Genomic DNA, 27,055 nt, shown 5'->3' with positions numbered 1-27,055 from the left:
AACATCGTAGGAGCTTTCATTGTATTCAATACATTAAAAATGGGTGATAACGCGTACTGACTAACTCTTTAACTAAAAAAAAAATATCAAAAATTAAATTAAAAAAAAAGAAACTTAGTTATTCTTAAATACCCTTCCTTTGATATTCACGTTCTTTTCATGCCTTCTTAGTCACAATAATCTTGCTATACTCACCCCCAGCAGATTTCTGGGCACGTATCCTTCCTCTTCGTTCGCATTCTTTGCCCACCACCATTCACTTTCGGCATCATCGCCTTTTCGCAGGATAACCAAACGATCGTTGACTTGGAATGTAAGTTCGTCGCTGTTTTGAGCATCATACGAGAATACCGCATACACTTCGCCATTATGAAGTATACCGAGTTTCTCTTGAATACCTGCAAAGGAGTAAATGAGAATATAATGATAATGTATGGATGATTATTTAGAAAGGCTTCGGCAAACACTTACTGTATAAATACTCGGAGCAACCATCGAAACCTTCTTCATCTTCCTCGCATTTCTCCGCAGGTGTTTCATGATCTGACAGTGTCGATGCAAACAGACATGCACCATTTTCCACCAAGAACTTCACCATGGACAAATTATTGCAACTGGCCGCACAATGCAGTGGCGTCCAACCGTCGGAGTCTTGTGCATTCACGTCGCAACCAAATTCCACAAGAAATCTGTAAAGAGTGAATAGAAAGTGGAGGAGGGAAATGCAAACATGCATTTTTATTTAGGCGTTCAAACTAACTGTTAATTTCCACTTACTTGACTATGTCAAAATGACCCGCACAGATGGCGTTATGCAGCGCAGTGATGCCTTCGTCATTCGCTGCGCTAGGATTTGCAACCTGCATTGCGGTCTTTTTCACCAATTCCAACTCACCCTCCAGACTAGCGTCCAGCAATAAAGCAAGCGGATCAAAACTCACACGGCGCGCTAATTTTGGTTTACCGTTGCTAGCCGTCGCCGATGCGAGTGAGGAGGTGTTTGGCGCACTGCCGGTGGAAGCGGCACGGCGCTTGAGGCCACTGTTATCGGTGGTGGTAGATTCACTTCCGCTCACGCCATCGCTGTGCCGTTCTATCTTATCCAATTCATCCATGCTGGAACTGGATTGAGAATTGCTGTTAGGCGAATGCTGTTGGTGCGTTGGTGGAGCGCTTGTCGCTGACGGCACTTGTGGTGGCGAATACTGTGGTGGCTGTTCGGGTGAAGAGGCAGCCGAAGATGGCGCGCTATTCGCACCAGTTGTGCGATTCGTACCGCTGGTACCAGCGACGCCACCACCCACACCACCGTTAACATTTTCCGGCGCATCTTTGTTGCGCTCACCTCTGTGGCAACCATCCGCAGGGTACAGAAACGATGTTGCAGCTGGCACATCCATTTTGCGTGCAGCTTGTAGTGGCGGCTTAGGTACACTGTTGCCTAACTTAAGACGCGGCTGCTCGCACATAGGCTGCTTACGTATTGTCAGCGGTTTCGCCTTGATCGGCAGGTTATCATTGATATTGAGCGTTTGCAGGCCTTGTGTGGCTTGTTGTAATTCAACTGCTGCGGCAGCTGCTATTGAAGCCGCGTGCACGGCAGGTTTCTTTAGCATCGACGTAGACGCTGTTGCTGTTGTTGCTACTGTTGTATTCGTAGCGCCGCTTGAGCTGTGGTCGTTCGTATGCTCTGTGGGCGATATTTTGCTGGGCTTAGGTGGCAATGCGGGTCGATCAGAATACGCTGCGTTCGTTGTTGTCAATGCTGAGCTTGTTGTCGCTGTTGCTGTGGCACTCACCACATTTGGCGCAACACGGTTTACTTTTGGACTGTAGGCAATCATTTTCGGTATAGAGCTGGTTACTGATGTAGGTGCTACGCTGCTGATGGGTTTTCGCGGCGGTATCGCCAAACTACCGGATGCATGCGTCTGTAGCGGTTTCGGTTTCGCATGCACGCTGTCACCACTGGCGGTTGTTGTCGTCGACGCGCTTGTATGTGCCACAGCGGTGGCCAGCGACTTATTAGCAGCGCCCAAAGGCATACTGTGCACGGTCAATTGTTGCTGCTGTTGAATGTGTTGCTTCTCTGTCAACGCTTCGTTTGCTGCACTTTCGCATTTCCTGTCCAATTCGTTGCGTTCCTTTGCTGCCGCTGCTGCGCTATTTAATTTACTGATCATGGCCGTTGCTGAGGTGGCGGAGCCGATGCTTTTAGGTATTTTACTGCTAGTTGTCGTGGTCCCGGCTGTAGTGGTGGTGGTGGTGGGGGTGTTGACCGAGCCTGTTGACGACGATGAGGTAATTGATGATGCCTCAGTAGCACGCGCAGCTGCCTCGGCCGCTTTGGCCGCCTCCGCCGCCTTCAGCAAGTCCCGCTTTTTCGGACCCACTTCGGCATAGATGTGCATCGATGTATCCACTTCCACGGGCTTAGTTGGTTCCGCGGCTTTAGCGGCCGCCAGCGATGCTGTTAGCATTTTCTTCGCCAACTTTGATTCGTCGCTTTCACCACTAAAGAACGACGTCTGCGTATTAGCGGCATTTGTGCCGCTGTTGAGCACATGCACATTTGGCGCGCCGCCTTGTGGACTGTGCGTAGCGGCAGTTATGTTGAGTTTCATGTGCGTCAAATCTTGTATCAGCTGATTTTGCTGATTGGTGTTAGCGGTGGCAGCTGCATGTTTCAATATATTGCCTGCGCCCAAGTAGCCGCTTCCAGGTGCGATCGCCGACTTCTGTGGCGTATGTATGTATGGCTCGACAGCAGCTACATTGCCGCGTTGCATACTCCGATTCGGTTCACGATTGATAATATTAGGGAACTTTGAAGAGTTATGTTGCTGTTGCGCAGTAGTTAATAGATTACTAGCTTGTTTTTGCAGCAATTGCTGTTTGAGTGCGGCCACGCCTTGTTTGTGGTGATTGGTCTGTTGGTGATTGTACGCGGCATTGGTCTTAGGGTTATTGTACGCGTGCGCCGGCGGCTGATGTGACGGTTGCTGAGACGCAGACTGTTGGTGCTGTTGCTGTTGTTGTTGCTGGTGTAGTTGATTTTGATTTTGCATATTATTTTGTAAATTGGCGGTTTTTTTACGTTGCAGCCTTGTCTGTAGCTCGTAAATGCGCTGGTCAACAGAGCGCAGTTCAGCCTGCCGTTGCTGCAATGCCTCACGTTGCAAATGTAAGCGGGCATCTTGTTGCAGCGATAGTTGATTACGATACTAAGAGTACAAGTTTTAAAGAATTTGTATTAAAATAGAAAAAGTTATTATAAAATATGGCCTAGGCTATTCGGAACTTACCACCAATTCACGCCGCAACTTCTCGAGTTCCCGTGATGCTTGTGGCGGCAAGGGCTGTGCATTGCCATTATTACCACCAGTTGATAGCAGATTTATTGGACAGCGACGATCGCGTCTTAATTCCTCCAGTTGTCTAGTGAGCGCTTCCACCTTCGCAACTGCCAAACTAAGCTCTTTCTCCTTTTCACTAAAGAGAGCTCGAATCGAGTCCAAATCGTTGCCTATGGTATGAAAAAATTTACATTTTGTTTAAAAAAAGGTAGTGATATGGAATAGAGAATTACAAATAAAAGGACAGTAATGGAAAAAGGCGACATAAATATTATTTTAAAACTTGTTTTTTAATATTTGGTGTTGAAAAGAAGCTCAATGTGTGGGTGCAATATTAATTACCGCATACGAGTTTTTAAGCTGAGTTGACGCCTGGGATTATTTGCGGAAATGTAACGAAGGTGGCCCTTTTTTGAAACGGATGGTAACTAACGCTAGAGAAATGGTTCACATACGGGAGCGTTAGCCAAAACAGGCTTTTTAATGGCTCTTGAAGCTATTCAAAGCCATTTAACCGGCCAAAAAGGTTTCGTTGTGGGTTTGGTGGAATTGAGAAAAAATTATTGGGATGCAAAATAAGTTCAAAGCGTTTTTACGGAAGACTTTTATTTAAACAAAAAACAAAAATTCTATCAATAAGTTAATCAATTATATGTATATTCGCCGTTGCTGCTTACGACCTCTTTCCACCTCTCGACCACTTTGTTAATGTCGTTCCGCTATAAATCGCTTGGTCTGGTGTCAAAGAAGTTGTTGAGCCAGTTTGTAAGGACCTCTTTGTTATCGAAGGTAACGCCCTTCATATGGTTTGACAGGGAACAGAAATGATGGTAAGCGGTCAGTGAAAGCTCAGGAGAATATGACGGATGCTAAAAGACCTCCCATTCGAGCTCTTAGAGTGCGGCTTTGACGATTTGTGCAACATGGGGCCTGGCATTGTCGTGAAGGAGTATGGTTTGCCCATGTCGATCAGGTATTTCCAGTCGAATAGCCTCATTTACGCGGTGTAGTTAGGCAATGTAGAGCTCCTTGTTGTTCATTGGATGAAGATCCGGCTTCATTCACGGCTTTGGCGTATCTGCTGGACCCACCCACTCCTTTCTTTGCTTCGGTACAAAATGCGTTGTTTATGATTTGCGTTTGAAAATATACTCGTAAACTGCCGAGTATATGGGTATGAGTGCATGGTGATTTTTTTATATTTAAAATGTTCCTCGAGCCAAATTTTGTTTTTTACTTTTTTTTATTGCTTATGCCATAACCAAAACCAATAAATCAAATTTTCAAACTATATACAAGATTAAGAAAACTTTAACACATTTTCGGCTAAATAGTTAACTATTCGAAATTTTAGTATTCACTTACTTTACGCTTATGGAATTTTAGTAAAATATGTGCGGCCGCCGTAGCCGATTGAGTTGGTGCGTGACTACCATTCGGAATTCACAAAGAAAACTTAGGTTCGAATCTCGGTGAAACACCAAAATTAAGAAAAACATTTTTCTAATAGCGGTCTCCCCTCGGCAGGCAATGGCAAACCTCCGAGTGTATTTCTCCCATGAAAAAAGCTCCTCATAAATAATATCGGAGTCGGCTTGAAACTGTAGGTCCCTCCATTTGCGGATAAAACACCAAGACGCACACCACAAATAGGAGGAGGAGCTCGGCCAAACACCCAAAAAGGGTGTACGCGCCAGTATGTATAGTTTTAAGTGGGTAAAAAGTAGCGTTGATTTCTATTTGTTTTGTTTTTGCAGCAGGTTTGAAATACACAAATTAAAGCGATGTTATTATGAAATTAACACAAGGGACTGATGCGTGTTAAACAATTTTCATCATCTTTTCAGGGCAAATTTATTAAAAAACAACAAATTTTTAAAGTTTACCTTAATTCGATTGGCTTTTCTAGTCAATCTCTGCGAGACTAACAATACAAGCTTTATGATTTAACTTAGCAAATAGAAACTAACTCGAATATTTATACACATCCTAACAATTACAACTTAATGGGACGTATAATTTAATAGTTTCAATTTCAACGCTTTCAAGTCACGAACCACAAGCCACATATTAAACTGCAACTTTTCACATAATGGCGCAAAAATAGCCTTCCAGCGAAGAGTTAATTTTCTCAGCAAACATTTTAGTGTAAACGGTTATTTCACGGCAGAGGTTAAACTAGTTCGCGAGTAGCTCGAATTGAACTAGTTGCAAAATTACTAGTTTGAGGTGAATATTATAACAAAATTTTCTACTAGATATGACTATAAAAAAAGAGTGTTTCATATAATTTGCGAAATGAGGATTAGATGAATAGACAACGGGAATGTTGTTGACGTGCTGAATCATTTGCTTCTGTTTGTTCATTATGAAATAGTTTAGTAACTGGTATGACAATAAAAAGTAAATTCAATAGTTCATTCATGATAGAGAAGCTTACTAGTTTGTTAAATCGAATGCTCTGATGCTTAGTCAGACAATTGATATTTTATAGGAATTCGCCATATCAAAAATACCAGTCGCTAGCACGGAGAACGATGGAAGACGAACCAAGTACTTCAGCTGCAAAGCCAACTGGTATTAAAGTACCAGTGGCCACAGGGATTACTACATGGTATGACATGCTCTGTCTAGCTATTTAGCGCACACACCCCCACCAACTGATCCGTGTCACGACATATTGCATAAATGAATCCCTCACCATATCGGAAAACTTTTAACCGCTTTTCGTTTTGAACACTCGTCAACCGCCATTAACATTTTAATTAGTTAACAGCTTTAAAGGTATTGGATGAGAAAGCGCAATTTGTGGCGTACGCAAAAGCCATAATCCAAGCGCCTCTCCACCTAATAGCCAGCTGTAGGGATGACCTTGCGCAGCGTAGTTAGATATCATTGGCAGGATAAAGATGGGATGTACCGGCATGTAAATAAGTATATGTGGATGTAGGTATATTCATGTAAATATATTCCACTAATTTCACTCAAAGGAAATTTAGCATAATTTTTTTTTTTTGCTTTGGCAAGCGGAAAACAGGCTAGTGCTGACGAGCTGTGAATACCGAGCCGGTTATAATCCGCTTAGCAAGGATTTCGTATACCTAAGAATTCGCGTGCTTACCGGTGCCGAGTTTGGCGAGTCCGTAGTACATCAGACTGCATGCCACATGCCACATGCTATACGCCAGATGTAACATTCTACATTTTACATCCTATACGAATGCCCGAAGGGGCATAAGAGAATGTGAAAGTTGACGAGTGGGTGAAGTTAAATGTGTGCGTGTTAAGGCAGCACGTGGGGTTGAAGTCAATGTGTGGAACGGTTGAAAGCAACACGCTTACCTCACTAATAAATCCAATTACGTTTGTAGAACATAATGTAGAATAATGTTAAGAAGCAGCCTAATCTTGTGTATCAAAAAAACAAAACAAAAATTAGCAAAGTGCAATAATGGCAGGAACAGTGCTCCTGTTGAGCACGAGCAGGAAATGGTGGCGTCGAAAAGCAGAAATTGAAAGAAAGAAGAGGCGGTGAATGAAATTTTCATAACTTTTCAACATGCAAATTATGAATTTCTCGCATTTCCCCATTCATCTGCTCCGCTTTTTGCCCTGCCCTCACTTGAAACCGCCAAGCAAAGCACTGTTGCTTGTCCACTTTGCCGAAAGAGACTTTAGTGCTCATGATGACTGGACATGACGATTGGCCATGGCTGCGTTTGCACCGCTGGTGCATGGCAAGTGGCGGATGGCATGTAGCGTGTGGCGTATGTTCACATGTGGCACTAGTTTTTGCGGCAAAAGGAACAAGGAACGTGTGCGCCACACTAAACACAATTCCCACTGAGCTGCAATAGGTATAGAACAGTCAACAAAGCTTATGTATGTATGTTTATAACAGCGAAAAAGAGGAGCCATTTAAGATATCAAACACACCCACACACATATTTTCATTGACATATAAATACAATACATATTTATCACTACACTCCTGCATATAATTTCAGCTAGGTATGTATTTTAGGGTATACCGTTGTCTTGTTTGATACTTACTCAGCGTAACATTGTAAGTCTTCTGTAAGTCCACTTGACCTCGCAGCGCACGCAAGCGTCGCAATTTGGATTCCTGCGCCTCCACACGCTCCCGCAAACGTCGCAGGCGTTCACCTTCAGCGCTGGCGACCGCATTGCGCACCTCTTGTGATTTAAGGAAACGCAAACGCTGCTCCTTGGTAGCCAACAGCTGGTGTTGTGAGTCGATTTGCTGTTGTTGTCGCAGTGCCATCGCCCGTAATTCGGCTGATGTCAGCCTGCCAGGCACCTACGCGAGGCGAATGTGATTGTTGTAAAGAGAATACACAGGTATGTGTATGTACGAAATGATGTGAGTATTGCGGATGTGAGAAAATGTTAATTTCATCATAATCAGCAGCAGCAGTAACGATGGTGACAGTTCGTCGTGCAGGCGAAGCGCGAATGCGTGAATGCGTGAATTCAATTTGAATTTTATTGATGTTGATAGTGATAGTAATGGCGGCGTAGTTCGTAAAGTTGGTGATGCCGTTGACGTTGATGTTGACGTTGATAAGCCCATAAAGTCGTTGAAGTGATTGGAGCGTAGTCGAATCAGCGAATATTTAAAATGAAGAGAGAAAGAAAAGGAAGATACATTTAATGAAAATGATGTAAGCCAAAATTGTATGAATGGGACCATAAGCTGTAATAATGGAGATAAACAGTAAGCTACAAGGTAATCAATCATAAGCAATAATCAATGTAATAAATAAAAATAAATTTAAGGCAATTGCGACAGGTTTATTTAGTGAGAAAAAAATTAAATATGCAGTGCTTAGATTATACCTGTGGGAACAAGCAATAACTGCCTAAGTGCAAAATGATGCTTACGGAAAAAACAATTTCTAAGTAAGCTGTAATTTCTTCGATCTCTAAGAGAGCATATCACACGATGTGTGCAAGTTCGTGACTTAATAATTCTTTCTCGAAAAATGAGGTGCAAGACCGAAGCACGCCAACATCTACAGCACAGCCAAACTCGTGTGAATGCAGTGGAATATGCGAAAATCATAATAAGTATTAACGCTAAGCATAAGAAATATATTGTATTGGCAGGAGATAGGCTCTAGAGCTGAATGGTTTGAGCGTGACAACCATTAGGTAGGCCCCGGTGTCGAAACCCACTATGAAACATTAATGATAGAAAATGTTCGTCTCTCGGTAGTCAATGGCTAATTTTCGATAGTATTTCTGTAATGATAAAGCTTCTCTATCTGCCGTTTGGGGGCAGCATAAAAACTTCGTGTTTATTCCCACTTTTACTGACTTGTGTCCAGTTGGATCTGGACTCACTCTCATTCCTCTAAGAGAACAACAGATGGAGTGTGTCATTTCAAAACAGGCCTCAATGTGTGTATCGCTGCAAGATTTGTAGATGGGTTGAGAAGTTAGTGGATGACGCTTCAGTGAGAAAGCGGTTAAAATTAAAAAAAAAAAAACAGTTAAAATTTATTCTGAAAGTCTAGTGGCAATCAAGGCATCATGCTCACTCACTTGTAGTGCAATCGAAATACGTCCAGAAATATCTGGCCTACCTTTTAATCGCCTTTAAATATTTCGTTATAGAAATTATAAGGCTACCAGACCATGCTCGAGTAAACTCAGCGAGCACTAGATGAAAACACGGAATTGTTGTGTTCTTCTGAGTACGGATAGATTGATTGGAAGCGATTTAGGCGCTTTCTGAAACTAAACAAATCGAATCTTGCGTTAGTGCTCGGGGCCTTAAACCAGTCACTGTTCGATGGAAACTCAAGTGACTAAATTCAGCACAATCTGCAGTATTTGCAAGGGAGAAAGTGGGTTGTCATTACCTCGGATTCTACTCCTAAGTTGTTTTATTTTGCAAGGCTGAGTTTTAACATTTCGGCTCTAGCTTTTTAAGTAAATGCAGGTTTAGATAACAGTCACCTCAGAGGGGTTTTCTCATTAGCACTTTTTCTTCTGAAATTTCTAGCTAGTCACCGCTCACCTTCTCTCTCATCCTTATATATCCCTCCTATCCTAACGTGAGGTTTTTTCTTAATGGTATCAAAAAGGTACCCGAATTCACACACCACTGTGGTCATGGAACATCAATAGATACAAAAAGTTTTTCGAATAGTAGTCACCCTCTTTTTTCTAAATCTGGGGTGGCTTAGGCAATGATAAATCTCTGCGTGTATTCCTGCCATGAAAAAGTTGCTCATAACTGGTATCTGTCCCATGCAGTTGGCATACAACTGTAGAGGGACTCAGGAAAACACAACAAACTTAGGAGAAGATTAAATGGAGCTTGGTTTCTGTACACAAACGTCTTCCGTTTCTCTAGAGCTACCAGGGTGAGCGTGATCTGCTGTAAGATACAGCAGATTGTCAGAAAACAAAAGCGATAACGTCTGGCGCAGCTCAAGGATCTATTCCGATCTCTGGAATCTAAGCTACGATGATATATTGAGCATAGAAAGAAGATACATATCTAGAGAGACACGCGGACGATATACTGGCGGTCATACCAGCTCGGTACACTTAGGACGCTAGAAGGAAGCTAAACCAAGTCATGATAAGGACGTAAATATGGCTTAAGGACCGTGGCTTGGAACTCGCCAAACATGAAACCGAAGTCACTGAACCGAGTGGCAGATGGACGGGGAAACTTATTCCATCAATTGACAAATGGGGCCAAAGGAACTTCGGGGAAGTGAACTACTTCATAACTCACTTCCACTCGGGCCACGGATACTTCCGGAGATACGTATACCGCATGGGCAAGGTAAGCGATTCCAAGTGCATATACTGCGAAGCTCTGAGCGATGACGCTAAACATTTTAACTGTGACAGATGGCTCGCGAAAAGAAATGCTCTGTGGGGAAGCAGATTGGCGACATCGCCCCGAGCAACATAATCAGCAAAATGCTCGAACGCGAGGAGAGCTGGAACGTGGTAAAGAAATACATCGAGAACGTACTAGCAAAAAAAAAGATTGACCTCGACATAGTGCAACAAGGCGAAGCCGCACATATAGAGAATAAGAAGACGAATCTATAGCGTTAAAGCTGGCGATCCAGCTGGCGACTTAGTGGATCTAGACGTGGGTGAGTAGAACTGGTCCTTTATGGATGCCGTTCTGGGCCCTTCCGAAATAATATAGTCCCGGGAAGGGTGTCTCCCCTGAAGGAGAGGAGGGATAGTTTTAGAGGCCCCAGTGCACGACGCAGTCGACGACGGTCGCTGTAAATGCGAAGGCATTTGAACCCTACCTCACCCACCAAAAAAAAAAAAAATTAAAGCGCTAACAGCTATGAAGCTTAGAACGTTTGATATGGAATTCCAGCTTAGAAATTATGTTGCCTATTCAAATAATTTTTAGATTCCTTTTTCACGCACGAAAGTTGTCTATTTTGCACTCTCCATCCAAAACGGTTAAGGTTTGTACATTTTTACATTATCTTCGTAAGGATCACAGTGCTATCAAAATAGCAGCATAAATTTTAAAAATAAAACACAAAAATCACTTTCTCATGCATAATAAATAAGGATCAACCAAAGTAGCAAAATATCAAAGCCTCAAAAGCTTACTTACTTATGACTATTATCACTTTTTACTAAAGGAACTAAGAGCAGCAACGCCAAAATTGGAAGTTGAGTTGACGGCAAGAAAATCATGATATACATACACATGCACACATACATGCATACATACATACGAGCATACACGTACCAAGCGAAAAATATCCATTTAATGAACACTTTAACGCCATCTCAAACTTTGCCAAGGTTTTGCTGCAAATTAGCTTGGTGGTCAACACGTACAGTGTCAGCAACACCTCATGGCATGCACAGGTCACGTCTCACTACTTAATGTATGTATGTATATATTACATGTATGAATAACTTACATTTAGCTTTGGTTCTGCAGTTACCACCACAGTGGGCGTAACACCCATGCCGGCAATGGTGATGGCACTGCGTGACGCTTTCGGTGCGGGCAGCATAGTCGGTGGCATTTTTGGCAAATTACCGGAGACAGGACGACACACACAGGTAAGCATTGTTTGAAACGCTGCCGAGGGATGCGATGTGGCGGTAATGCGTTGCGGTTGTCGCTAACGCACACGCGGCGCACTAATGCCGGACGTTGCGGTTTCAAATGGCGAACACACGCACACTCTGCCCGTATGACACGCTGCTGACGTATACAGAAATAATGAGAGAATTATATGGAAAGTTGTTAAAAGCACAACAACATCACAGTGAACAGCGAAAATTACATAGCAAAAATCTCACACATCAACAATGACAATTTAAGCGCGTTTGGTTTTTGTTGGTGTTGTAGTACATAATATTATACGTGAGTGCGAGCATAATCATGCACGTCCTGCTGATGCTATTATAATCATGTGACCAGCATTCGTGGCTGCAAGCTGGGCCATTGCCAATGACAGTTGTTGATGCAACTGTTTGTTGTTTTGACATTCACAAATCACTTAACCAACACACCGTGCACACGTTTCAATTTGACTCGTTTTTTTTTTTTTTGTTTTTGGTTTTATTATTCTCGCTTCTGATATTCGAGCACTTGTTCTGTTGAGAAGAAAGCCCTTGTGCGCCCTTACGTTCACTAACAGTCGAGCGATTTTATTCGTTGTTTTTGTTTTTTTTTTGGTTGTCAGTGGGTGTCTATTTTTGATAATTTACGGTGCTATGCCCATACATGCGCCTAATGGGCCATTAGGCATATGCTTATTCACTTAATATGCTTCTTCTTTTTACTATTTCTTCTGCCTTTTTTTTAGTTTAGCGTAGAGAACTTTTACTGATGGCTGCTGTTGACTTGCACTTCAATTTAATTCACTCCGTTAACTGCTTTGTCCATATTCACTTGTCTGTCTTCATCGCACTTGAAATTCCACTAAGGATATGTGAAGCTATTTTCATGGCTATTGTGTTGCTGGCATGTGCGTAAGGTTGGAGGTAAGTGTATGAGTGTTTTTTTTTTTTTTGTGTAATTGTTTGGGTACCTTGCATTAACTTATTGTTGCCTATGGCAACTACAATGTGAACACCGACAATAACAATAGCAGCAGCAGCATTTAAATAATAAGGGTGACAGCAGCAGTAGTAGCAGCTATAGTAAACACAACTGGTATTTGTTAAGAAACCCAGTAAACCACCAATAAATGGAATTCGGAATCGAAACGAATTAGAAAATAAGTTTATTCAGTTTGCTAGAAAAGTTCAGAAAAAGTTCGAAACAATGCACTGCGTAAAACATGTTTGTCATTTAAGTTATAAAAATACAGTCATTTTTTCTTTTTTATAAAAATATAATTTTTTTATAAAAATACAGTTCATTCTCCTATAAAAGCCATATAAATCCAAGTTTCAAAATTTGTGCAATTAAAAAACAAATTCTAGAAATTTATATCTAAATTTCACACTTTTAATCAGAATACGTAGAAAATTTTCGAGCATTCAGTTTTATAACGCATTTAATTTTGATTACATTAAGTCGAATTTTTAAGGGTCACCCAACACACTCCCATATAAAAAAACAAAAATTGGCATAAGATAAATGGTGAAATGTTTGAAACACGGATTTATTCAATTTATTTAATAATCAAAAAGTTATAGTCAAAACATATACAGGGTGGGCCATATAGCGTTTGCTTTTTGAACTACCTATTTTTTTGAGAATGGTAACACCAATGACATGTCAAATGTGTTCATAATTTACTTAAAGGTTTGACATTTACAAAATGGGACGCAATACGCTTGAACAAAATTGGGAAATATTGAAAACCTATTTCCAAAGTGGTGAGTCTTCTTCTTCTTCCGCGGTTACAGTAAATGGCGAGCGTTACCGTGAGATGCTCAACGAATTTTTGTTTCCAGAAATTGAAGAGGATGACATGGACGACATTCGGTTTCAACAGGAGGGTTCAACTTGTAACACTGCCAAAGTTACACTCGAACTTTTGGCTACCGTTTTTGAAAACCGAATAATCAGCCGAAATTCCGATATCAATTGGCCGCCTCGGAGCTGTGATTTAAGCCCGTTGGACTATTTTTCGTGGGGAGCCGTTAAGGACAAATGCTATGCGAACCATCCAGAGACGATTGATGCTTTAAAACACGAAATCGAAGTTGCCATTCATGAAATTGGAGCCCAAACAATCGAAAATGTGCTTAAAAGTTGGGTTGATCGAATGGCCTACTGTAATGCCAGTCATGGCAGTCATTTGAATGATATTATTTTTCATTCATAAATGACAATGTTCAATCTTCAAAATAAAAAAAAAATTTAAAAAATATTGATTAGTTTTTTTTATAGCCGATTCAAAAAGCAAATTTTATATGACCCACCCTATATATACATATTTTTTATATATATAACCCAATTATTGTGTCACTCAATTTACGTGGGTCGTTTGAAAAGTCCGTGCAAAAATAAAAACTATTTATTTGTTTGGAGTTAACTTTTTAGGTTTATACACATCGTCCAACGTTGTTCAAGTTTGTCGAAAAATAGAAATTCGTTTCTGCACACACATCCTCGTTTGAATAAAACACTCAACCATTTCTCCGAGATATCCAAGGAGCCAATTCTGGAGAATAGGGGGCATGTGAAACGATTTGGAACCCTGTTTCGCATTTGCCTATGCGTGATTGGAAGAGGGAAATCACTCGACTTCCGCGATTCAAACGAATGCTTAACCAAAAGAAACTTATTGTGTATTTTTCTGAGAGATTCTTCTAACTAATATATAGAAAGTCGATAGTCGCCAGTAGTGCCATCTTTTTGACTGAGCACGGACTTTTCAAACGAACCTCGTACATATTTTTGTTGTTTGCATAAAAAGTTATGGCACTCTTATAATAATAAAGGCGCAAAAGATCAGTGTAGAATATCCATAAACAGGTACCATAGATAGAATCGGATACATTTAGAGACCCTAGTAGACTGCTTACTGGTACAGCAAGCAAAGGGAGAGGCCATAATATAACGGTTGTGCTCTATTAAATTTTACGCTTTTTTATTTTATTAATTAATTGAATCCATGGAAAATTCTCTAAATAAAGAAAAACTTTGAATCGTTCAAGTGAGAACTCAGGTTCCACTATTTTACAAGTTCACCTTTAGGAAGTTGGAATTTTAGTTAATATTTTTTGCATTTTTTCATTAGTAATTTTTGGTTCGGAGCAATAATATTTCACATAAAAATTTCTATATAGTTTTTTTCCACATTAACCATCGAAAATGTAAAGGCAAGCTTTTAATAAATATTTCCCATTTTGCGTAATCTTTCTGAGAGCTTGCAGAGCCGTTAAAGGGTTAAAATAAGCTATAGATATGGGAAGTAAGATATTAAAGACTAAATTAGGTCCCAGTCATGTGAAAACATGAATTCTAGAATCTAACTCTATCCCAATAAATTTACACTAGCCAGTAAAGGTCTGCGCTCAGTTTCGTTTTTATAAAAATATAGACCAAGTATCATATTTTAGAATAGCGGTCGCCCCTTAGCAGATAATGGCAAGCCTCTAAGTGCCTCTGCCTTCAGAAAACTCTAAACCAAATACCAAAAAGAAGAAAAACCATCTGCCGATCGGAGTCGGCTTAAAACTGTAGATCCCTCCATTTGTGGAACAACATCAAGACGTACGCAACAAATATATAAAATGGTTCAAAACAGTTCTATGACCGACTTTAGCGCCTGGGCGATGATACAACTACCAACATGGCGCTCAACTTCGAGTATTTCTGTGATTTTATCGACATTTTATTTAATATAAAAAAATCCCTGAACGGAATCGACGAAACCACAATTGCAAGTACAGTAGGTTCTGTTTTTATGCGGCTTTTTTTTATGCGGTTTTGAAATAGTGCGGTTTTTTTTTAAATTACAAAATGCATGTCGACCTATCGGGAATTGCACATATAAACAAGATTCTAAACCAGCTAAGCAAAAACTCATCACAGATTACATCAGAAATGCTAACCCTACAAGTAAGGAACCGCCTGCATAACTATCTAGATCAGATGTGTACATTTCCTCAAGTGACGAAAGTGATTTTACGGCAAATCCTAAACGAACGCGCAACATGTGGGTATTGTCTGATTCTATTTCTGACTTAAATTTATTTTTCGATTCTGAAGGTTCTTAAATAAAGATATAATTTTCAAAAATACAATATTTTGTTTATGCGATTTTATTTAATTATTTCAGATTCATGCGGTCTATGGAACGTATCTATAGTTATAATATGGGACTAGTGCCCTTTTTTATGCGATTTTATTACATTATTTCAGATTTATGCGGTTTTAGCATTTGAAACGTATCTATAGTTTTACTATAGAACTGGTAGCTTTTTTTATGCTGTTTTTTTTATGCTGTTTCTTGCGGAACGTATCTACCGCATAAAAACAGAACCTACTGTAGTTAGCTGTTACAGCAAAAACATCATTCACAATTTTATTATAGCTGCCTTTATCAAAGGAAAAGTGTAAAATGTACTGATGTTGCTGACTTCCACTGTTAATACCCTGTAACTCACTCACACTAGCAAACAAAAAACCAGCAAAATTTTTTTAGTTTGAAAAGTCACCTTGACAACGAGCATAAACTTTAAGTTGTTTGATCGAAACTTTACGGGATATTGATCACTACAGCCATCTACCGAGAAAATAAAGTATTTCTTTGAGAAAAAATGTATTATATTTGCCAGCCATATTCAGAACTCACGTCGGGAGAAGTACTTGAAAATGCCAGCATCGTGTCTAAGGGGCTATGATGGCCTTTCAGTTCTATCGGAAAGAGGCGTAACTTACAACTATGCGGAGGTGGTAAACTGGGCGATTATCACTTTTTTAAACCCACCTCCCAGATGTTTTGGTAGAAGAAAGTTAACGAGATTTCCTTACATTGTGTTCCGTTTTCCATATAAAATTGCCAGTTTGGGAAGCATGTAAATTTCGTATAAACCCTATTTGGTGTGCTAAATTATGCGCATAATTTGTGTGCAAACCAAAGGTGAATGTATAACTTCACCTGCAGGCCATACGCTAGCACCCAATCCCACCAATTCAAATAAAACAATGATAGCAGCAAGACTGCAAAGGACTCGTTGTTAATGGGAAAGGTCATACTAGTTCGAGAGTGACTAGAATTGTACCAATTACAAAATTATCTATTACAGCTCGATGTAAAACGCATATTCGTATAACTATTTTTTGTTGTTTTTATTTTTGTTAGATTTTTAATAGAGATGTCTAGTAATTTTTTTTGTATTAAAATGTAAATTTGGTTTAAACTATTTTAAAGGAATCCTAATATTTAGTTTTCCAATTTGTGTTTTGCTAAATCGGTGCTGAGCTCACAAAATAAAATTACGAAAAGTAAAAATGTAAAGTTTAGAGACAAGTTTATGTCAAATTTTAATTCATAAACAAATATTTTTCAAACGTTTATTTGTCATTTATCAATTTTTTTTCAACACGCCCGAAACTGGTGATTTTCGCCACAAATTGTACTGAACTTTTGGTGTCTATTATGAACTAGTTCACTAACTGGTATATAAGTAATGTATGAGCGTAGGAGTTCACTAAATGGTATGATGCTATTCCATGGCTTGACAATGGACGCTTTAAAAGCCATATCAAAAATATCACTCGCTAGTATTGAAAAAATATAGAAAATAAAGTACTACTTTGGGTGTAAACTAAATCGATGGTAAAGTAATTTAGTTCTAGTGGGTTTGATCGCAGATAATAGATTATAGGCTCCCATCACATAGAATCTTATACACACGATTATTTAAGGATAACGGCAAATCAAAAATGGCAGCGACTTCAACACCAATGCCCACACTATGCAAATGACAGAAATGAACTGGTAAAACTTTTAAACTTCCCAATTCATACATACTCGTTTACATACATATATGTTTACCCTCACACAAACTACCAAATATGTACAAAGGAGTAAAAAAAGTCGCACAATGCATACAACTTTATAAGTCATTAGAGTGAATTTTGTAGAAGTATACAACCAGGCGCACAAATACACGTTAACCACACATATACATTTGTACAAAGCCACCGGCAAGGGCTTCAAGCACAGTCACGCAGTCGACCGATACCACCGACACTTCCTGGCATTGATGTCAACCAGTGTATATCCTTGTTGTTGTTACATGTAATGTTGCGTGTGTGTGGTCATTCTATTATTGTTTGCTTGCTTTGCTTCTAGATATTGTTAAAGTAAATGCTTTTTTCTTTTGCTTTTACGATTATTATTATTATTATTATTATTGTAGTCGTAGTAGTGATTTATAATATAGTTATTTGTTGTTGCTCTTGCTGCTTTGTTGAGCAACAAGCTTTATATTGATTTGACCCTTTTTTAATGCCGCTGGAATAAGTCAATGCCAAGCATGCACGCACAGTCATTACAACAATAACAACAAGAATAAGAAAATATACGAAAGACAGCAACAAATTGCTCTGTAAATAAAAATCAGTCATGAGAAAATGGTAGCGAATAGCAAAATTTGCAGGCACGTACATTTAAGTATCCCACAGAGAAATATAAACTGCAATTAGTTATGATACAGTTTTTGCTTAGATGACATGAAACGACTAACCCAGTTTCTGTCTATTAGACGATTCTTAGTACGCTTGGTGAGTCGCTTTGTGTTTGTTGGACAAAATCAGCATGAATAATTTAAATTTTCAAGGTTACGTGGTGGTTTTGGAATCACTTCTTAAAAATTCCATTGTAGAATTCTTTTATATTTTCTTTGATTAGTCTCCAACATCCAGATAATAAAAGCAGCACTTCGCTGTATGTTAGGTAGGGGATGGAGTTTTGCTAATCTCATCATCTCCACAAATATCCAAGCCCTTTAATAGACTTAGTCATGTAATTTGATACTTTTTAATTACGTTTTTTGGGGTAGCCAGACAAATATTAATAAATTGCTTGAATTGACAAACTAGAAGCCAGTATTCGGTAAATTTGGAGCAGAGCTCTCATGATGCGTACTTTCCTTGCATACAGAGTTCTTGTAAACCCAATATGGAAAATCTAAATTATAAAGCGCTCTAGATGGGATATCAAAATAGATTCGCTTAGAAGGAAATGATAATCCCCTACACCTGGAACAATATCAGAGAAGAAAGCTTAAGAGAAAGTAGATAGTCTCGGCAGATATTTTAAATTAATAAGCAGGGTAGGGGTATGGGTTTTATTAGCATATCTAGTAAAAGTGGACTTTTCGACAAAAATAGCTCCTAAGTACACAATTTCACTGCCCGATCGCACACGTCAATTGGGTATATGCAAAAGAAGATGTCTCCAAAGAAGAAAAACATTTGGCGCAAAAATGTGGTAACATTTCGAAATATTTTATAACACTTGATTACTAGTACACCATGAAAGAAGTTGTTTAAGCTCTTTTTGGAGCACTGTTGTTTGAGAGCACATAACACGGGTGTATAAAAAAATTCTGTCAACTCATAAGCTCTCGCAAAAGAAGATTCGTAGCGTAAATGCTTAGGAAGGAAAGTATAGAAAGTTTTACACGCCTTAAGGAAAACTGGGAACTGACAACCGGAACTATTTGGTATTTTAGTTTCTGCATAGTTTAAAGCAGATTTTGTCTTAGAAGACTCTTAGAGAAATTTTCCGAGGAATAATTTTCTGATTAATTTTAACCCTGCCACCTCCAGACACATACCAAAAAATTGGTTCACACAGATATTAAAGTTACACACAGCTATAGTAACAAAAAATGTTGACCAGTTTTGACTACTTTTCTTTTGCTCAGTTCTTTAGCCCATTACATTTTGGTATATTAAAGTGGAAGTTTGAATTGGTTTAAAATTCTTGTTGACTTTCGTTATATTTTCGTTATATGCAGATATATACGAGTATAGTAGAAACCAACTAATAAAAATATTTTTTTTTTTTCAAATCTCCGGTATTTTAGTTATGCCTCCCCCTTCAATAGAAGCTCCCCAAATACGAGCCATTCGGCTTTCCTACAGGGTATAGGTAAATATGAAATTATATTTATATGATATTTGTGCCTGTGCACACATGTAAAAGGTCACACATTCTTAAAATTGCATACGATAATATAATGCAAAGTATTTACTTATTTACACACAGTTATAGAAAATGGAAGCAACGGGGGCTCGGATAAGTTCTGTGCGTGTGTGTGTGTTGCGTTTCTTGGAACGTATCAAGTTCAACGTCGGTCCTTGGATAGACTACTTTGTTTTCCATTATCATGAAAGCTTGCATGCCACTGACACACAGACATTGCCAATAATATGGATGAAAAACGCGCGTACGGACTGATGGATGGTTCCTTTCGAAATGAGCTCGGCTGATAGGAGGGAAGCGAAGTAAATTTGTACAGCTGGACGCACGCAACCTTTTACAAATTTCATGTGTGACTCAGCAAGCCACATCAGTCAAGAAAGCAAAGCAACTTTGATACAACAACTAGAAAACAACAAAAGCAACAGTTATGGCTGTGACATTTTTGGCTCCATGCTTTGATTCTACAAATATACGAGTATACGAGTAATATTATATGTATGTATGAGTGTAGTGCGCGCAACATGCAGCGAAACAAATGGTAAGTAAACTTAATGCATGTATGTGTGTAACGTTGGTGTGTAAATGCGTGTGTATGAGCGCGTAGTTATGCTTTGGGAAACATGTAGGAGGGTGTTTCGAAAATGAGGCATTAGTCGAGTAAAAGCAGTTAAGTGGTTTGGAAGGTGCTGCAACGAGATGGAAGCGTGCCATGCGTAACAGTTCATTTCGGGTTTTTCGCTAGTAAAACCGGCAGTGCAGCATTTGCGAAATACTCGTATAAGAGCAGTAGTAGCAACAGTAGATATGTATGTTCTTTCAGTAGCAGTAACATTAAGCTATTTATGTATTTACTTTTCTGGTTGTTTGTTTAAATTTGAGTTTAGTTGCTCTGTGCGTTGACTACACGCTCGATTGGCTGTTGCCCAGCTGGTTGGCTTATGACTGGGATGTGAATATGAGGCGAATGGGTTGATATGTGTATTGCAAGACTGTTGCTGTCACTTCTGCCATAGTAAGCTGATAGCGTTGAGCCCTCTTACTATTGTACTGATTAGCTAACCGAGCTACTGTGCAAAGCAAATAAAATGTAAAATAATAAAGGATATACAAATAAAAACATTTGGAGTTTTGAATACCATAAAATGTCGAGATCAAAATGCGGATAAATAGGGATAATACGAAAACATAACAGTTTCCGTTACACATATATTTGTACGTACGTATATATATATTATAAATACATGCTTATTAGGGCGGGACTATTAGTAAGGAACGATTTTTCCGACATTGTTTCTAGCAGATTCGGATTATACATAAAATTCTAGGAGCTCCTTAAATTTTGAAAGAAGCTATATTTATCCCTTTCGAATCCGAATTGTTTCCCGTCTCTTCAAAATTTGTTTCCTTGTTCATGTTGTACTTATTGAAGGAATATCTGGTCAAAATTTTAAGTCTCCACTCCTATACGTTTGGATGGTAGAGAAAGTTGTTTGTTGTGACTACCTTTGGACAATGGTGCACAATTTTTTTGCAACGAAAGCTGTTTACAATTTTATTGACTTATTTTGAAAAAATTAGCTATGAAAAGACAAAATACAGTTTATATTGTTGCTAAGATGGACATTAGACATTAACCCATTTCGATATATGCCACGATCTTTTTAACCAAATACTACCCCATGTTCCATTGTATCATATCGCTTTGTGTCTGGAGAGGTCGCCTAGAACTTGTACTTTTTAGAACCTTCTGAATATACACTAGTCGATGATGATGAAGATGTCGGCCTATCATTCTCTGCTTTCGATAGGCGACCCCGTTTTCTTGGGTTAGAACCTGCAGAAGAGGAAGTATATTTCAAAATTGTACTTCAAATATACAAGATTATAATTCGTTTGACCTCTCACGTTAAAATATCCTCTTATTCTTTTCTTATGTTCAGCATGGGGCAATTGCTTATTCGCTTTTTTATGCTCAGTGTCTGTCCAAAGCCTATTTCTTTTAGGACGAAAAGAAGACTTACTGACATAAACCAGTTGTAAAAGAAATTTTAAGTTTTTGTGGTTCGGAAGACGTTTCGCCAGCCAAATAAATAGCCCGTGTATCAAAAAAGTTGCCGAAATATTCAACTGGAAATAAAATGTCATTAACTTCCCTGATATTGTATTCTTTTCAAACAGTGTCTGGACGCTTCCAATGACTTTGGCCTCTGTTTGAATAACCTCTGACCTATTGTTTTAGGCAAACACCAACAGAACTGCAGGTTTCTTTTTCGCATCCTTCCACAATTATCTCAACAAGAAAATCAATATCTATGCTTTCTTCTCTTTTCACGATCCCTTCGAAATTCCTCTCCAGCCTTGCAGAATTATCGGGTTTTTCATCTTCACTTTCTTCGTCATTAGAGGCATCCCAATCAAAGTCCCAGTAGCAAGTAAAAATAATTTAAAATCGAAATAATTGTAAATACGTAGTTAATTAAAAAATTTAATGGTTCGAAGAAAAAAACTTTTAAGTATAAAAATATATTTGTTTGCACAAGTTTTATTTTCATTTGCATATAAAAACAAATTACATACACTAAATTTCCTATTACAATATTAAGCAATTAAAATAATTTGCTTTGTGGTGTCATCTTGAGTTGTTTAAATAAAAATAGATATCCCAAGTAGAAGGTTCACAATACTGTAGTCAATAATAATCTTCATATTAACTTCGAATTAACCGAAGATAGCATCTTTAAAAATTTGGACAGTCGAAACTGACTTTTCTAATAATAATATGTACAATCCGTATCTGCTCGGAGCTATGTCGAAAAATGAATTGAGCCGCCCTAATGAATATGCAACGTATCACATACAATTATTTGTTAATCAGCCAAATGTTTATTTACTCAGGGCTCAACATTCATTGAATAATTGGCACAAAGCTCAACACTCTACCCGACATTTGGATGGCATGGTGAGTAGGGCAAGAGATCTATTCAGTCAATAAGGGAGAAAAAAGCGAAACAAAATTAGTCAGGTAGAGCTACGAATCCCATAAAACAATTGGCCCTAATATTCATTTTAGTAAATCGCAATAATTTTCAAACAAATTGCTTTTGTTTGGATACAGCTTCGAAATTGGCTAAAGCCGCAGATTTAACATCCTTTTTTATGCCACAGCTTCTACAAAAATAATACATATAAATAAACATAATGGACATATCTGCGTCTTTGACTGGATAACTGATTTCTGGCTATAATTAGTATGAACATTTGTCGACTCTGAATGAAATTAGCTAGTTGTGAATACTAGTGATGTGGAACTATGGTAAATTGCAGAAAATATGCCCAACTAGGCCAGTTATGATATATGTACATCCTTCATTCTAAAAAATTGAATTTTGTTTTGAAATAACATGTCTCTGACATTCATACTCAAAATACCGCGTCTCGTCTGCAGCGACCATAGCTTCGAGGATGTTTGAAATCTTAAGAGCATATTTATGGTACTCCTAACATGCTTGGATCAACAGTAGCGCGATGAATTGCCTAGTTTTAACTATTTTTTTTTTTTGTATTTAGTTTCTTTTTACGTATTTTCTGCGGCACAAAAGCCACTGCTCTGAGCTCAAGCTTTAAACTGTGTACAAAATTCACAAGAACTTAATATAAAATACATCAAAATTCCTAACATTTTATTAAGAATTTTTAGGAAATTTCATTGAATATAGTTTTATAGCCTATTCAATAGTAGCAAAATTCAGGTTTTTTCGCTGAGAAGTTGAGCATTTTATTCCATATAAAATACTTTGGAACAAATGTTGTATATGGAAGCAAATGCTTAACTCCGCAACAAACAAAAAATTGTCAGAAATCAACCCGATCCGCGAGCGACTTCACAATTTCACTTATACTTCAATTGAATGGGGTACAGAACTGGATACCTTGGCACCTTAAAGTTTTCTAAAGATTCCGGTTAAAAAGTGGAAAACTTTGATAAACATTTTTTTTAAATTATGGTAGTTAAGTGTCTGTTAATTTTGTACAAGGTTTGAGCTATCTTGTTTCTATTGCAGAATGCACTGCAAAAACATAAAGAAAAAAATTAAATACAAAAAAATGGTCAAAACTGGGTAATGCGTTGCGCTACTATCACTTTGAACGCAGGTGCACTTATTTCTAGTAAAAATTAATCAAAATAATAATCTTAATGAATAACGAAAATGTAGTTAAATAAATCATGAAACGTATTAATTCTAACTATCACTTATGGCCACAGTTAGGAAAGTTTATGAACTAGAGGTTTGTGGAAGAAAAATTGATCTTGAAAGATTTATAGATTGCATTGAATTTCCGAAGAGCTTTCGTGGCGGGTGCGTTTGTTACAAACGGGGTTCTTATGCAACGAATTTGAAAAAAATTAAAACAACGAACTACAATGACAGGTTAATATAATAATAAGTTAATAATAATAATAATTTAATAAATCCTGCAAAGGAGGGAGTGACAATCCACATATAAACTGCATGGATTTTGAATTAATAAGATGACATTTTGAATAGTAGAAAATAATGGGGCACGAAAATTAAGAGGTCGTGGAGGAATGAGGTCGTGAATGAACATTTTTCGATTAAGATGATGCCCATATAGGTCTCCAAACGAATGAAACGCGTTCCAGTTCTGAATGAGCAAGTGATATGTGTAGCAATTTACCAGTATTATTAAAGCGTAAGATTTTGACATAATAAATAAAATAAATTTGATTAGTAAAAGTGAACTTTGCATAAAAAATAATACCCTAGTCCTTAATTTCATTTGATTAACATGAAACGACGGGACGCCTGTAGGCTAACGGCAGTCATAAATTGCTTTTGGTCTATCGCAGAACAAGCTGCCAAAATGGGCATCTCTCACAACACATACTATCATAGTTGTAGACAACCGGAGAAAAAGAAAACAATCCTCCATTTCCTCTGTGAATGCCATGTCCTATGGAAGGGCAAAATGTTAACCCTGGGTAAAGCGCTGATCGAGAGTCTCGAACAAAAGTCTAGCTTAGACGTCAACAGCCTAATAAGGTTCCTAAACCGCACAGACTGGATATAGTCTTGCTGTAAATAACTACTAAGTTGGTCGCGAGGATGTGGAAAAAAAAGTGCGGAAGCGCTAGTTGAATATTGGATGAATCACCATTCTAACCAACCAACCAACTAACCAAACTTACTTTCATATATATCATGAATGAAGCCTTAAAATAAAGCTCGTATCAATGTGATATCTAACACCTTTGTTTTTTATTTAAATTTCGATGCCTTATCATTTTTATCTGGCCACCCTATATATGTATGTATGTACTATAGATGTATATGTGTGTGTGCAAAGTTTCGAATCTACATGTAATTATACACCTATATCGTTGAAATGCTAACAAACGAGCTTTTGCTTGTGCGTGTTGTGAGAGATAATATTTACATTTGGCTTGCAGCATTTGCGGCATTTGATATGTTAATTAATTTGCACTTTCACTGCCGCATGCACCTCACATACGATGCGCCACGGAGACCATTGTCACTGCATAGTGAGTTTTGTTATTCCAGCACCAAACTGTTAACAAAAATAGTTTGCACCAGCAAAACAAAATTTTACCAAACAACAATAAGAATAACAACAAACAAAACTAAAAAATTAAGAGTTTCAGTTGTCGCATTGCATTTTTGGCATGCGTGAGAAGGGGAAGGAAAAGGTGTGGTGTGTTGTTTGTCTGCATTCAATGAAAAGTAGCTGCTGTGGATCAGCTATTCAACTTTTGAAAAGTTCGTAAGTAAATATTGTGGCTTTCATTGGCTATACTCTTATTGACCGTTGCGTCGCTCTGTCGCCTAGGCACCTATTTGCCTTCTTTATTTTTGTTTTTTATTGGTAGTTGCTGGCAATTGGTTAAGCAGCCATGCCGCCACCTGCGTCTCTAACCTCTCTCTTACTCACCGCTCTCTTGCCACTCTTTCCATTGCGTACGCTTGAAATTGGAAATGGAAAAGTAATTTCCCATTTACATGCTAAATGGCAAGAAAATACAATAAAGTTACTCTGGTAAAACTCTTTTGCCGCTGTCGCTTTTCATTGCCAGCCACTGAAGTTACGGCTACTTTTTTTATATAAAAGAAACTAATACAGGGTCTCACAAGTTGTAATTTCTTTCTTAGAAGTGTTATGTTTTGACAGCAGTCACAGTTTGACGGCTTTTCATTTAAGAGACGTTAATTAGATAGTCTACAATTTACTAAACTAAGTACGTTTTGGCATAAAAACGGTACAAAAACAATTAAAAATCGTTTTAGAAAATGGTGATTCGTAAAAAATTGTGAATATTGCCGCTCATTATGCTCATCTAAATGGGGTCGGAATAAAAGAAGTTAATTGCAAAATTAGTAGAAGTTCCTCCCAGCAGTTCCATTGAAAATCTGACTGAAGTACGGTGTTTTGAGGAATTAAGTATTTTCTTAATCCTGTTAATTATTTTTTCCGAGTGAAAAACAATGTGTGGATTTGTTCACGCACCAAGTAGAAGAGGGTGCAATGTATTTTCGCAACCTTATTTATAGTATCAAATCTGCAAAGCAGGCAATGTTAGCTTAACGAAAAATACAGATGGAAAAACAAATATGATAACAATATTATATGTATGTGCATGCTAAATTTTGGTACGGTTACAGAGATCGGATGTTTCTACTGTTATTTTAGACGGAATGCCTGTAGGTATAACAAAGAAAGAATGCCTGTAGGAATAATACAAAGTATTTTCTATAACTTAAACTAAATGGGGGTTTATGCAGATTCCTGCTGCATACATACGGAAAACAATAAGATTTAGTTATTTTCAATTGAACGGCGCTCATAGTAATCGAGATACAGTGGCGAGCATAACTGTATATATAGTTTTTGTTTTTGTTTTACAATTCTGTTCAAGCCAGAATATTTTTGGAATTATTCTTATTAATCATTGTTCAGTTTTTAACTACATAATACCAAATAAATCAAACTTGGTACAAAATTTAGAAAAGTTCAACAAATTTTCATCTTAATTCTGAGTTTTTTAACCTGAATCTTTAGAAAAATGTCGAGTATAGAGTAATATTTTTCATGATGTTTTAGTAAAATAACTGCAAGTTTAAGTAGCTGACAAATTGTTTGAACTAAATTTTGGTTTTTTCTAACGGCTCTTTGCGCCTTACTCCATATAAAACTTTATTTCTTGAGGAAGCCAATGCGCAAGCCAGTTTGCAAAAAAAAAAATGTTTAGATCAACTCCACTTTTTAGTAATTGCACTAATTACACAGGCCGACAAAATTTAACCAACATTCAGACCCAGAAACCAGACTATATATATCCGAAGGTTTATGATGCGCTGAATCCAAATCTGGCCTCAGAATTGCTCTATTAGTTTGAGTTTTCGAGATATTCTAACCTAAAAGTGCAAAAAACCCCATTTTTGCCCATATTTGAGGTTATGTAGCCTTGCAGATGTTTTCTTTCACCAAAATTAAAGG

At 38.2% G+C, this 27,055-nt stretch overlaps 1 protein-coding gene across 6 annotated transcripts in view; it reads right to left on the bottom strand.

The window, feature by feature from the left end:
• LOC128868591 (apoptosis-stimulating of p53 protein 1) overlaps nucleotides 1–27,055 on the bottom strand; it is a 159,927-nt gene that overhangs the window by 4,476 nt on the left and 128,396 nt on the right. For 5 of the 6 annotated variants that reach the window (XM_054110865.1, XM_054110863.1, XM_054110862.1 and 2 more), the window contains exons 4-8: nucleotides 7,410–7,677; nucleotides 3,306–3,526; nucleotides 778–3,224; nucleotides 472–689; nucleotides 196–398 (exon numbers count right to left, since the gene is read on the bottom strand). In XM_054110865.1, coding sequence (XP_053966840.1) covers nucleotides 196–398; nucleotides 472–689; nucleotides 778–3,224; nucleotides 3,306–3,526; nucleotides 7,410–7,677 — 3,357 coding nt within the window. Of the gene's footprint in view, nucleotides 1–195; nucleotides 399–471; nucleotides 690–777; nucleotides 3,225–3,305; nucleotides 3,527–7,409; nucleotides 7,678–11,308; nucleotides 12,361–27,055 lie in introns of all 6 variants that reach the window. The other variant, XM_054110860.1, reaches the window with a different exon arrangement.

This window comes from Anastrepha ludens, chromosome 6 (genome assembly GCF_028408465.1).
Source record: "Anastrepha ludens isolate Willacy chromosome 6, idAnaLude1.1, whole genome shotgun sequence".
Lineage (NCBI taxonomy): Eukaryota > Metazoa > Arthropoda > Insecta > Diptera > Tephritidae > Anastrepha > Anastrepha ludens.
The sequence above is the reverse complement of the archived record's forward strand: the minus strand, read 5'-3'. Positions and strand labels throughout refer to the sequence as shown.